This window comes from Gasterosteus aculeatus, chromosome 11 (assembly GCF_964276395.1).
Source record: "Gasterosteus aculeatus chromosome 11, fGasAcu3.hap1.1, whole genome shotgun sequence".
In the NCBI taxonomy this organism is placed as follows: domain Eukaryota; kingdom Metazoa; phylum Chordata; class Actinopteri; order Perciformes; family Gasterosteidae; genus Gasterosteus; species Gasterosteus aculeatus.
This window is the reverse complement of record NC_135699.1, coordinates 17176481-17189916: the sequence shown is the minus strand read 5'-3', so window position 1 is coordinate 17189916 and position 13436 is coordinate 17176481. Positions and strand designations below refer to the sequence as shown.

The following is a 13436-nucleotide window of genomic DNA, read 5'->3' as shown; positions in this document are numbered from 1 at the left end:
GTTGGCAATGAAGTCCACGTGAGGAGGTAAAAATACAGAAATAATCAGTAAATCGAGAGGACTTCTGCTCACGCTGAGTTCACAATCTGCCGCCAGCTCCAAAGATCCCAGCAGGACGACAAGTGGGTGCGTTTAATTTGAGTCACAGCGCAGCTGATGATTCAACGGACAGAACATTTAAAATGAAAGCACCTTTGTTACGATCGTTGGCTTGAGTGACGAAAAGCCCAGATGTGCAGAGATGTGCAGATGTGCATCATGTGTGATCACGGCAGCTTTGTTTACCACCTCAGAAACGTCTGCACTGCATGTAGCGGTCATCCATCACACAGACAGACAGACCCCCCCCCCCTCCCTTTCTGAATTAATCACATCTCCTGGCCTTTGCAGAGCGTAAACAACACCTTAATTAGATCCAGAGGTTTGTTGGTGAAAACAAGTCGAGGGCGGCTGAGTGACAGCAGAGAAGATGCTGAGTGGTCCTTCTGGAAACAGACCTCGGTCACACAGGTGTTTCCAATCTGTTGGGGAGGGAGGCTTTTCTTATGCTGCCCAATTACCAATAAAACATGTTGTTCAAAAGGGAAAACGTGCTGGTGGATAATGTGCTTCTGTAAGGCTTTTTTATTTTCTGTGTAAAACTAAGTGAAAGGGAAAAGGCTGAGATGAACATGGAGATAATGGATAACAGGAAATTGCTTTGTTCTCTTTTTTTTCCACAATTTGTTAAGGCTTTTATTTTTTGTGAAATAATGGTTCAGGTTATGGACAAATTGAACAATGTGCAAATGATGGTACTTGCAGTATGTACCTTGTTTGAAAGGACAAACAACAAGGATCATCAGATAAACCTAAAAATAAAAACAACAGGAAATATCAGGGTCAAATAATTTCACAAATACATTTGGCATATTTGTGAGGCCGTGTCTCCATATTTGTGTAATAAACAAATAAGCGTTAAGTATTCTAATTAACATTTTGTGTTCAGCGATGTTTGATTCCTTATGTCTGACATTTGTTTTTGGGTGCAGCCAGGCAGTACTTTATTTTAGGTGTAACCCTCTGCAATAATTATAGTTACAGATAGCGTCAATAAATGAATCGTGTATAACTAAAACGTAACAAAGCAGAATGCATTATACAAATAAAATATAACTAGTGCTCAGTGCCCTCTAGTGGTCCCACTGTGGACCTGCAGTGCATTATACAGGCATTGTACTGTATTTTCTCATCTGTGTTCACTGGCCACTTCTTTAAATAAGATATAATATAATTGTACTACTTCTGGGTTAAGCCGCAAAAATGAAATGTATTTTGAGATATAATTACGCACTACAGCAACCAGATAGATGCATATTACTGGTGATTATAGCCGACATAGAAAGTTACCATGACAATGGCAGGAATACGTCTATAAATATAAATACATAAACAAAATATCTGTATGTAATACAATAAGACTTTTTATGACAGTAATCTATAGATAATAAGATAGTTTTCATTATGACAGCTGCACTCGTAATACGGTAGGAGGCCGTTTCCGCTTTACGGCAACTCGTCACTTCCTTTCACCGGCGCTCCGTCGGGCTTTTCCACATTTTGCGGACCGCTTGAATTAAAGGTCCATTTGGGGTGTCGCATCGATCGCGGTAAGATTGCACACGCGGATGTACAGACGTATGAAGTGTCACCGTGTTCAGACGTGTTGGAAGTTGTGTCGTGGAGAGTCTTGAGCGCGTGTGAGAGGCCCGCCGGCCGGGCTAGCTTAGCCATGCTATCTTAGCCGTGCTAGCTTAGCCGTGCTAGCGCGGCCACCTGGCAAGATGGCTACACCGATTTAGCTACACCGATAAGGTCGACATTGTTTGGATAATTCGGGTTGTTAAATCCGCTGTTTGTTCTCGTTTTTACATATCCGATGTGTGTTTTTATTTTTGTAACTTCAGCACGTGACGTACGTGTCAACGGTTCGTGAGCTAATGTTAGCTAGCGGTGCCAGATGTTCGCTGGTGCAGCTGATCGATGGAAGATGTTGAACGACGCAGCAAAGCTTTTGTAGCAGCGGAACAATTAAATAACGTTAAGTTAGTCAATATATTCTCCTGAATGTCATCAACATACCGCCCAGTGACCGTGTGATCGTGAAGCAGTGGAGTCTCTTCTGCTAGCAGGGTTTTTTTTTAACGGTTTTAATGGGAGCTTTTTCATTCATTCATTCATTTTTTACCTTTTAAGGTTTGCACATTCCATTTTCAAGTCTGAACCATCACCATCACTCCCTGTTGTACAGATGGCTAAGGTAAATGCTGCATCCATTAAACTATAACTGTACCATTGAAGCTACTGATCAGTGCCTATTTATTGATCGGCCTGAGAAATGAGTGCTGCCCGTTGCCTGAGACGCTCCGTATGTTTGTGCACCTTCACGCTGTGTCTCTGAAATGTACACCTGTCTCTCTTCTCCCCCCCGACGTCAGGTCATGGCTAAGTTCAACGCGCCTGTGATCCAGGACAATCCGTCCGGATGGGGTCCCTGTGCGGTGCCAGAGAAGTTTAAAGACATGCCCTACCAGCCGTTCAGCAAAGGAGACCGCCTGGGGAAGGTCGGTTTTCTCACGTTCAGCATTAGTTGAGGTCACCCAAATGAAATATCCAAGTTGTCCTCAGTTTTTCCTCACAGTGTTGGTTCTTCCTGTCAGGTCGCTGACTGGACCGGAGCGACTTACCAAGACAAGAGATACACAAGTAAGATCTGTTCAAAATGTCCCTCATTTGTGTCTCCTTCCCTTCTTCAAATGTAGTTCTGTGTTTTTGCTTCAAAAACAGTAGAAAATACGGATACAGTAATTTGGAGAAACTGAAAGCAGATCTTGAATGACGCTGTAAATAGTGTTAATCTTAATGTTTTAACCTGCATTGCTTATTTAAAACCGATTATTTCATGTCGCCGTGCGTTCCTCAGACAAGTACTCGTCTCAGTTCGGCGGCGGGAGTCAGTACGCGTACTTCCACGAGGAGGATGAGACGAGCTTCCAGCTGGTGGACACGGCCAAGACGCAGAAGACCGCCTACCAGAGGAACCGCATGAGGTTTGCTCAGGTAAACCCCAGGAGACCTCGGGCCGCAGTAAGTGCCTCCCTGTGGATTTGAAAGCCCCCCTCACAACGTGTTTGCTGGGTCCGACAGAGGAACCTGCGCCGGGACAAGGACCGGAGGAACCTGACTCAGTTCAACATGCAGACGCTCCCGAAGAGCGCCAAGCAGAAGGAGAGGTGAGCCGTCCTCCAGGACGCCACGTCGGCTCCTTGTGCTGATCGGATTCACCTGCTTCAGACTCGTTTCATATTCCGTCTTTCAGGGATCGCATGCGGCTGCAGAAGAAGTTCCAGAAGCAGTTTGGCGTCCGTCAGAAGTGGGACCAGAAATCTCAGGTACCCACCAGGTTTTATTTTTTTTGTCATTCAAAATGGATTTTCTACTTTTCTGTTTTTGTGGCTTATTAGTTTTTTTGTGGCAATGATGTTAACATTTGTTAACGTGTCCTTTGGCCCAGCTGAAACCCAGAGACTCCTCAGTGGAGGTTAGGAGCGACTGGGAGGTGAAGGAGGAGATGGACTTCCCCAGACTGATGAAGATGAGATACATGGAGGTGGCTGACCCTGTTGACATGTGAGTGACCCCGCCCCCCCCCCCTCAGCCGATACAGCTGTGCACACAGAAGCTGACGTCTTGTCTCCTGCAGCGAGTGCTGCGGTGCCTTGGAGCACTACGACAAAGCCTTTGACCGGGTCACCACCCGCAATGAGAAGTCGCTGAAGAGCATCAAGAGGATCTTCCACACGGTCACCACCACCGACGACCCCGTCATCCGCAAGGTAGAACGCGCTGAACACCACAGCGAGCAGCGTCCTCTCATCGTCGTCATTGTTTGGATGCTTTGACGACATTTCGTTCCGTCGGTCTCTCTCAGCTGGCTAAGACTCAGGGTAACGTGTTTGCCACGGACGCCATCTTGGCCACCTTGATGTGCTGCACGCGCTCAGTCAACTCCTGGGACATCATCGTGCAGAGAGTGGGCAACAAGCTCTTCTTTGATAAGAGAGACAACTCTGACTTTGGTGAGGCTTTAACGTTACAATACTGTGATCTCTTGTGTGTTGATGCTGAATGTTTGATGAACTGGAGGTTTTCCTGTCGTTAAAATCCTCTTTAGCTGAATATGACCTTTAAAAGCCTCGTGGACCAGCTGGACAATGAATTGTCGCATCTGACGGACGTGGATACTAGTTCTGTACATTTACTCCAGTTACCAGTTTGAATGCAGAACTTTTACTTCTAATGGAGTTTTGTAACTGTGGTATTTGTAGTTTTTTACTCTGACAACATTTGACCTGCTTTAACATCTGTAACCGCTCCGCTCAGATCTGCTCACCGTGAGCGAGACCGCCAACGAGCCGCCGCAGGACGAAGGCAACTCCTTCAACTCCCCCCGTAACTTGGCCATGGAGGCCACGTACATCAACCACAACTTCAGCCAGCAGTGCCTACGCATGGTGAGCAGTTAAACCCTGGTCTTTGTGCTAAGCTAAGCTAACCAGCAGACATGAGTGGTCCACATTGGTTCTTCCCCTCATTACGGTTTTATCAACACGTTTGTCATTTCTTTTCTTCAGGGTGGAGAGCGATACAAGTTTCCCTCCCCCAACCCATTCGTGGAGGAGGACGCGGACAAGAGCGAGGTGGCATCTGTAGCCTACAGGTAGGCCTGCTAATGCTGCTAATGCTAATGCTAATGCTGCTGAGCTGCTTGAATGGGGAAACAGGACCCACTTTTCATACCCGTTACCACACAGATCTGATGCTGCTCTTGTAACTCGTTTCTTCTCAGGCTGACGGCTTGTTTTTGTATTTCAGGTACCGCCACTGGAAGCTCGGGGAGGACATCGAGCTCATCGTCCGCTGCGAACACGACGGCGTGATGACCGGCGCCAACGGAGAGGTGTCCTTCATCAACGTCAAGACTCTCAACGAGTGGGACTCCAGGGTGAGATGTTTGTTCCTGATGTTTTAAAAGGGTCTTTGAAACGTCCCAAACTAACCCGTCTTTGTTGCTCCGTTCCTCGTCGGCAGCATTGCAACGGGGTGGACTGGCGCCAGAAGCTGGACTCTCAGAGAGGAGCCGTCCTGGCCACCGAGCTGAAGAACAACAGCTACAAGCTGGCCCGCTGGACCTGCTGCGCCATGCTGGCTGGATCCGAGTACCTCAAACTGGGGTGAGGAGCTTAAACTCACACGGCCTAAAAAAGTCCTGCAGTAAATCGTCACCCCCGTGAACCCGAACACTAAGTCATATCGTTATCTGGCCTCCCGCAGGTACGTGTCTCGGTACCACGCCAAGGACTCGGCCCGCCACGTGGTCCTGGGGACCCAGCAGTTCAAACCCAACGAGTTCGCCAGCCAGATCAACCTGAGCATGGAGAACGCCTGGGGAATCCTCCGCTGCGTCATCGACATCTGCCGCAAGCTGGACGAGGGCAAGTACCTCATCCTCAAGGACCCCAACAAGGTGAGCCGTCGGTTACCCACAATGCTCCCTGTCGCAGGCCCAAAGCGTCCTCGGGGATTGTTGCGCTGACGCATGTCCATGTGCTGTTTTTGTCTGGCAGCAAGTGATCCGGGTGTACAGCCTGCCCGATGGGACCTTCAGCTCTGACGAGGAGGAGGAGGAGGAGGAAGATGAGGAGGAGGATGAGGAGGAGGAAGGTGAGATTTAGCTGGTGTTGCTACTTTAATGTGTACGGATGGAGTTGAGTAAAATGAGCCCCGTATTATTCAGATTCATCATCCGTCGTCATCTTTCCTCTTGTTTCAGACGAGGAGAACTGAAGTGTGCAGTCGGGCCCAGAGACTCAAGCAAGCCGTCATCACACGTTGGAACAGGATTTAATTTCCCTTTGACGTTCAATAAAAGAAAACCGATTGGCCAATCGACTATTTGTGATCTCTGCTCATTTTTTGAGTACGAATGTGACTCTTTTCGTAACGGATGCAGGTGTAAAACACGCTGAGTGGGTTTTACAGTAACAGGTGTGTAAACCTCTGGATGATGGTTGCTCTAATATAAAAAATATATATGTGAAGAATGAAAACATTCATATTTCTAAATTTAGTTTGGGTTGACTTAAAAAAAGATTGTATAGAATATTTCAACACATACTTTGTCTGTACTTATTTTTATTTGACTACATTGTATTTTTCGATGCGCAGACATTAGTCTCCCAGATGAACTCCAGAGACGTGTCTCCGAGTCTCTCGTGCATCAGGCGATCGATTCGCTCGCTCTGAGCGGCGGTGAAGATGTTCTTCCAGTCGCCGATCTTACCTGCAAAGACGTCTCATTAAAAGCCAGACGGGATCTCCCCTGTTGTGCTCGTGTGTGTGTGACGCGTTACCTTTGCGCATGAAGTCTTTCTTCACCTTTTCTTTGGGCAAAAACTTGTAGTTGGCTTTTGAGTCTTTCTTCATGGTGTTGAACGTGGCTTTTTCCACAACGTGCTCAATGGCTGCTTCACTCAGGTTTTTCCCCAAGAAGTTGCAGATCTTGATCACTGCCCCCTTGAGGTCCTGAGGGGGGAGGAAAGAAAGAAAAGCCCACGAGTGAAGACGCTGACAAACACTTTATTAGAATTCTTCCCAGCGGGGTGAAGCGCGTCTTACTAGAATCATGTCCTCGTAGGTGAGGAAGAGGATGTTGTACTGGTCTCTGGCTGAATGCCAGTCCCGTATGTGGTCAAACCAGGATGATGCTCCAACTGTATGATACGATCACACAGGTTACACACGAGAGGGTAATGCGACACGTCAAAAACATGTCTGCATGTTGCATCATGGAGTCTGTGCCTTGGAATGAGATTTTACAGGACCTTGTTGAAATGGCGTTACAGAGGGTAGAATCAACGAAGTATAAACAAAGCTCAAGGCTTTGCATAGTAGTAGTGTGGCATGAAGTGTTTTTACTTCGTATTGTCTATTTTTTCGAATGAGATTCTTTTGCACTTTCACCTATTGTGTACATTTTTTTTATTCAGTAAATTATGAAAATATATTAATGTTCATAAACAAGTACAGGTATTGTCAATATTTTCTTTTTTTCAAAATAAAATGAAACATTTTCCCCAATGTTTCTGTTGATTCTTCGTCCTCCAGGTTCCTCACCATTTCCTATCAGATACTGCTCAAAGAAGTCCTCGAAGCTCTTGGGGGTCTCCAGGTCGCCACAGTTGCTGCTGAAGTGGAAATAGGAGACGATGTTGTCCTTTGGATTCCGCATCACGTAGATCATCTGACACAAGAACAAACAGACGCACCCAGAGATTAACACACACACACACACACTCCTTTATTTCAGTGCGTGTTCACGCTTCGTGGACTACTGACTTTGGCCTTTTTGCCCCTCAGGCCCGGGGGCATGAGAGCCGGGGTGAGGTGAGAGGAGAAGAGCCGGGGGGAGGGTCGCAGTGCGTAATCCGCTCTCCCCTCCGTGTACTCCAGCCACGGCATCTGCTCCAGGTTGTTTGGATATTCCTGCAGAGCCCCGTCCGACTCGCAGATGGATATGATGATCTGTTGAGTCCATATGGTTCCTGTGGGTCAGCGTACCGGGTCAGTACACATGGTTACTGTGTTGTTAAATAACAAACTGTCATGTAATGAAAAAGAAGAGAAACGTTAGGTCAAAAAATGTTTTTAAAAAGAAAGTAAATATGTGTCTAAAAATGAAAAGACAAATTTCAGTTTGAACATTAAAAACAATTTGTAAAGTGGAAAAATTTAATGGAGAAAGGTCCAAAAATATATCTAAAAGGTTTTAAAAAGCAGTCAAAATATGTTTCTAAAAATGTCACAGAAATAAAGACCAAAAATATTTTGAAAAAGAAGTCAAAACATTTAGGTAAAAAATGTTTTAAAAAACAGTCAAAATACGTTTTTTCTAAAAAATGTCACAGAAAAAAAGATAAAACATATTTTGAAAAATAAGTCTAAACATTTAGCTAAAAAATGTTTTAAAAAACAGTAAAAATACGTTTTTGATAAAAATGTCATAGAAAAAAATATTTTGAAAAAGTAGTCAATTTTTAGGTAAAAAATGTTTTAAAAAACAGTCAAAATACGTTGTGTCTAAAAACGTCATGAAATAAAAAAGTAAAAATATATTAGGTAGAAAGTATTTTGGCTTCTTTCGGTATAGTTCATTGCAGCTGGGTAGACACTGCCACCACCAGTACACTTTAAATATAACAGTCTCTTTGTGAATCCATGAATACTGAGCATGCTTTATGTACAGAAACATAACTTCAAAACATCACAAGGATGCAGCGTCATGTCTGTATAAGGTAAATGTAAGTAATGTGATGGAGTCACGTGATGAAGAGTAGCTCGTCTCACCCACCTGACTTTGGATAAGTGACGAGGAAGACGTCACTATCTCGGATTTCAAAGCTCTGCAGGGACTCGATGTGCTCTGGAGTAGTGAGGCCGATGCCAAAGTTGTAGTTTTTGTACCTACAGAGGTGGTCGGTGATCTTCTCCATCTTCCTGAAGCACACAGAACCGAAGGAGGAACGTCAAAGACCAGGAGGACGTCTCGGCTGGACTCTGGACTTTGACATTTGCGCGTTAATGGCTTCTTCCTGTATAGATATCTGGTATCACAGCCGGGTAGACACTGCCACCACCAGCACGCTTTGAATATAACACAAACCCTCCTGGAGTCTCTGTGAATACTGAGCACGCTTTATGTACGGAGACATAACTTTAACGTCATGTCTGTAAAACGCACAAATAGTAGAAATACTAGAATTACTCAGGTGTATGTAGACTTTCAATGAAAGGAAAAAGATGGAGTGAAATCACTTTTGATTTTAGAATGTCAGATTACATCAATGGTAACCAAACTCAAAGCCATTAGAGACAAAATCCAAAGAAGCCTTATGATGGTTAGCGTAAAAAAAAACACTAGACTTTAAGGAGGAGTTTTGGGTTCAAATTCATTTTATTGATCAAGTCTGTATTGTGATGAAGCAGAAACGCAAGGACAGAAATAATAACACAAAATCAATTGAGTAAAAATCGCACAAGCGATATTCCTGCAGTACCCGTTACCAACAACAATTGGACAATATTGTACATCTGAAAGTATTTATATAATAATATTCATTCATATCATGATAATTTTATTAACAGAAAAACACATTTTAAAATTCTTATTCATCGATTTGTGCAAGAAGAATGTGCATATTTAGCTTTACATACTGAATGAATAGAACATGATTTGCATATTTTGCTGTAAGAGAGCACAATTTAAGAGTTGATAATCCTCTGTGGTCACTGAAGCACTACTGCACAACACTTTTCTTATTCATCTTTTCTTTTTCATCAACTTTTCCTTCCAATTCCTCCATGTTTCTTCATTTCCTTCTCTGGATAAAATGGCGTCTCCAGGATTACTTTGTTCTCCTCTGCTGTCGGCAGACCTTTGCACAGGAAGTCATAGATCTTCTGCCATGAGTCCAACTCGGAGCGCCAAAGTGCGGCTCTGGCTCGGATGAACTGTGAGACTTCGGTCTCGCTGCCGTTGGCCAGACCGATGCTGTCTTTGCAGATGAAGAAGATATCCATGCCCAGGAAGAGAGCGTTGAGCCCGATGAGACCGGCCCTTGCCGACCCGGAAATCTTAACAGCTTTGGTCGCATCCACAAGTCCATCGATGCCTTTTCCAATAGCACCAACTTTGCATAGCGCCATGCCTACTCCCAGAACCACATCTTCTGGGCTTGAAACCTTCTTGCTGACCTCTTCCAGACAATCCTGGAGAATCTGCACATCCTCCATGAAGCTCTGGAAGATCTCCCCGGCTTGCTTTTGATGTTTATTGTTTACACCAATCTCTGTGAAAGTGGTGACCAATCCGTTGACCCCGCTGGTGATTCCCATCCCGAGCCCAGTCATTGTGAGAGCGAGAGACACTCCAGCTGTTACAGGAATCAATGCCAAACCGATGATGGAAAGCACACCTCCAGCTGCCCCCACTGAGCTGCCTACCACACTGGAGATCTTTGCCCCCTTATTCATCTGGTCCAGCTGAACAGCATTCTTCTCAAGGTCTTCAAGAAACTGAAGCATCCGAGGCTGTCGCTCTTTGATCTCAGAGATGAAGTTAGAATATTCCCCCTGAAACAAGAACACCGTCCGGAAGCTCTGGTTCATCCTAACGAAAGGAAAAGAAGGTTAAATGTCACTTTAAAATTCAGTATGAAGAAAATTATTAGAACCTGGTTCTCTTTGGAGGAGACAATGAGGACAAAATAGAATCAACATAAAAGAACAAGTGGATACAATCTGAAATAAAAGACACATTCTAGTGTGTGTTGACTCCTGTAGGACAACAAACATAAAACAACTATTCTTTCATTTCACTATGGAAAAATTTGATTTAGAACCTGGTTCTCTTTGGAAGACTTGTTATGGAGGCCGATGTGGAAGTTCTACAGTCTACATTCACATGCCCCTCAATCATTGCACCTTCCTCAGTGTTGACATGTGTTGGGAAAAGAACATAGATGCTTATTGGTTACCTGATTTCCTCAAGCTCCTTAATGTGACGAAGCATCCTTTGAATATCATCTTCAGACAAATCCACATCGAGATCCACCAGGGTTTCATCGTTCATCTCTATGCAGAAGTCACTGAGGGAGCTGAACAAAGACACAAATTCATATTTTATAATATTTGTATTTATTTGGCTAAATATGTATATGATTATGGAAATATCTATTGACCTTTTCTCTAACTTCCCACAGATTGTCTGTGTGGTTGTAATGTACTTGTCCAGCTGATACGAGAGCACCTCCACATTGTGAAGTTTGGGAAGGAAGAAGGCTGTTGCATCTCTTCTGAACCCGATGAGGAGATGGCAGGTCATCTGTGCAGCGCTGATCACAACCTAAACGTCTTCTGGGCGGATCCCTTCTGGCAGATGCAACATGGAGTTCTGGTCCGTGAAAACATGAAGCGAGGTGACCGCCAGGTTCTCCACTGCGTCCAGGAAGCAGTGAAGCTCCTCCAGACCTCCCAGAGTGCCCTTCAGCACGGCGGCCAGCTCCGCCTCCAGCTCGGCGCGCCTGCTGTCTGCAGTCACCTGGGTGAACTTGCTCCCTAAGTACCGAGAAAAGGCCTTGACTTTGTTGTTGGACTGGGTGACGTGGTTGATGTTTAGGCTGATGTTTTCAGCCCTTTCTTTGATGTCCATCATCATGGCCAACTCAGTCTTCCTCCCAAGCGTCCACTTATGGACCCGCTCACAGAATTCTCTCACTGTGTTGACGTAGATGAGGGTGTTGTTGACGTAGCAGCACATGGCCTCCTGAAGTTCCTTCCTGTAAAGCATCCTCCTGTTAGTGAAAGCTCAAACGTAATTCAAGCTACTGTGTTGCTGCTGGGAGCTTTGGACGGGACTCAAGACTCAGAAAGAACTAACTACACTTAACTAGAAAGACATGCAGAGACACTAAATGGGACAAAAATTAGAGACACACAAAAGAAACTCCCACAATGACTAAAGAGATGCAGACCAGCAAAACGTCTACAAAGTAAACAATAAATAAAAACGGCAAAGGGAAAAGTATTGTGTTTGTCGCGTAATGAGCATGCGTGCTAGTATTTATAGTGACTAAAAGGCCTGCTTGTACACACCTACACTGTCTAGATACACTCGTGTTCTGGGATTCAGGATCCCTAAAATCAATCCCAAGGAAATTCTGAGGGTGTTGTCAGATGATCGAATACTTTCCAGAACATAAATGTTCATAAATGCAGAAGAGCCGTGGAAACCAGAATCTGATCAATGCGGTGAAACTTTTTCAATAGTAATTATTGAACCAAGGAATATAAGAGGAATTCTCTTATTTGTTCTTTGGGACTCCAAAGGTGCTCTTAGGGTTACACCTCAAGGGTTCCTGTTGCATATCATCAGACTGTGGTCGAGCTGTTTTAACAACTAAGACGAAATCTTAACTCACTCCGGTGAACCTTCGGTCAAACAGACCTGTTTTAACTGTTTTTTGTGGCATGAACACAGTGGTAGTAGTAGCCACAGAACACTGCATACATGCATACAAACTGAGTTTCCTCTTTTATAACAACTCATTTTACACAATACATAAACCATTAATGCTAAGATAAGATGATCCTGCCGCGGGCAAAGGGTAAAGTGCTAACAAAGACGTTGTAAAAAAACAAGAAAAAGAAATAGCAAGAATCCACAATAATAAATAATAATGTGTTTAATGAGTTTCAGAAAACGTAATTTTCAACATTCAAAAGATTCTTCGAGCGCTATAGAACATCTGTTGTAACCAGTGAAATTAAAGTCTTACTGCATTCAACATTACTGATCTGCATTCATGCAACACCAAAAACAACACTTCAGTGACCAAAATGTATTTAACGTAAACAAACACAAACTTTATCTGACACATTTCCTGTTTCTCTTTTCCTGTATAAAAGTATCTCTAGGATTTAAAGTCTTTACCTTGCAGCAGACATGTTCCTCGTATGTCTTCGGTTCTCCATTTTATTACCTGTATGGTTAGAATATGAAGAGAACTAATGTGCTAAATGTTTGAATCTGATCCGCCGATTTCCTTCTTGATGAAACGTTCAAAGGCTGACTTCGTTGGGTTTCGTTTCCTGCTTATCATCAGGTAGAAGTCAACAACAGCACCCAGAGGGGCCTAACCAACTCAAGGCTCTATGTGACAGAACTCTGACGGTAAGCGTGTTGCGTCACTTCCTGTTGCCAGCGTGTTTGATGTCATCGAACTTTTCACAGCTCTAGCTATACTGAGTTGACTGTAGCGTGATATTTTTTGCTCCAGAGGTGTTGGCTAACTACAGACCTATCTCTAATCTTCCCTTCCTCTCTAAGATCCGTGAGAAATCCGTCGCAAATCAATTATGTGACTTTCTACAAAACAATGCTTTGTTCGAGGATTTCCAGTCAGGATTTCGAGTGCACCACAGTACAGAAACAGCACTGGTGAAAATTACGAATGATCTTCTACTTGCATCGGACCAAGGACTCATCTCTTTTCTTGTCTTGCTGGACCTCAGTGCCGCATTTGATACCATAGACCACTGTATCCTGTTGCAGAGACTAGAACATTTAATTGGTATCAAAGGAACTGCACTCAGCTGGTTTAAATCCTACTTATCGGACCGATCCCAGTTTGTGCTTGTAAACGGTGAATCCTCAAAGACCACCAATGTTGGTCACGAGGTCCTACAAGGTTCTGTACTTGGACCGATTTTATTTACCCTCTATATGCTTCCTTTGGGCGATCTTATCAGGAAACACCGCATAAACCTCCATTGTTATG

The 13436-nt window shown here is 44.2% G+C and overlaps 4 protein-coding genes across 7 annotated transcripts; 1 reads left to right on the top strand and 3 right to left on the bottom strand.

The window, feature by feature from the left end:
- The first annotated feature begins 1188 nt into the window (after positions 1-1188).
- On the top strand, positions 1189-5991 carry eif3d (eukaryotic translation initiation factor 3, subunit D). Of its 4 annotated transcripts, none has more exons than XM_040190329.2 (17): positions 1189-1649; positions 2236-2299; positions 2478-2603; positions 2700-2745; positions 2963-3099; positions 3187-3272; positions 3359-3431; positions 3554-3669; positions 3743-3875; positions 3971-4118; positions 4423-4553; positions 4674-4759; positions 4915-5044; positions 5131-5273; positions 5374-5566; positions 5667-5763; positions 5873-5991. In XM_040190329.2, the coding sequence occupies exons 2-17, from the start codon at positions 2291-2293 to the stop codon at positions 5884-5886; spliced, it is 1668 nt and encodes a 555-aa protein (XP_040046263.1). In that variant the 5' UTR covers positions 1189-1649; positions 2236-2290; the 3' UTR covers positions 5887-5991. The 4 variants fall into 4 exon arrangements, with proteins under 4 accessions (XP_040046263.1, XP_077940275.1, XP_040046264.1 ...); XM_078084149.1 differs by having other exon boundaries at positions 1513-1649; positions 5837-5991; XM_040190330.2 differs by lacking the exon at positions 2236-2299 and having other exon boundaries at positions 1531-1649.
- A 232-nt stretch (positions 5992-6223) lies between these two features.
- sult3st1 (sulfotransferase family 3, cytosolic sulfotransferase 1) lies at positions 6224-9229 on the bottom strand. Its single transcript, XM_040190335.2, has 6 exons — positions 8450-9229; positions 7438-7643; positions 7216-7342; positions 6718-6812; positions 6453-6624; positions 6224-6382 (listed from the first exon to the last, which is right to left on the bottom strand). Exons 1-6 carry the CDS (start codon positions 8589-8591, stop codon positions 6243-6245), a joined length of 882 nt encoding a protein of 293 aa, XP_040046269.2. The 5' UTR covers positions 8592-9229; the 3' UTR covers positions 6224-6242.
- Positions 9230-9423: 194 nt separating this feature from the next.
- Positions 9424-11450, bottom strand: LOC120827449 (apolipoprotein L3). The gene is made up of 3 exons (XM_078084154.1): positions 10839-11450; positions 10635-10754; positions 9424-10267 (listed from the first exon to the last, which is right to left on the bottom strand). The coding sequence occupies exons 1-3, from the start codon at positions 10979-10981 to the stop codon at positions 9436-9438; spliced, it is 1095 nt and encodes a 364-aa protein (XP_077940280.1). The 5' UTR covers positions 10982-11450; the 3' UTR covers positions 9424-9435.
- On the bottom strand, positions 11003-11446 carry LOC144384565 (uncharacterized). The gene has a single exon (XM_078084155.1). It carries the CDS (start codon positions 11444-11446, stop codon positions 11003-11005), a length of 444 nt encoding a protein of 147 aa, XP_077940281.1.
- Positions 11451-13436: the final 1986 nt, after the last annotated feature.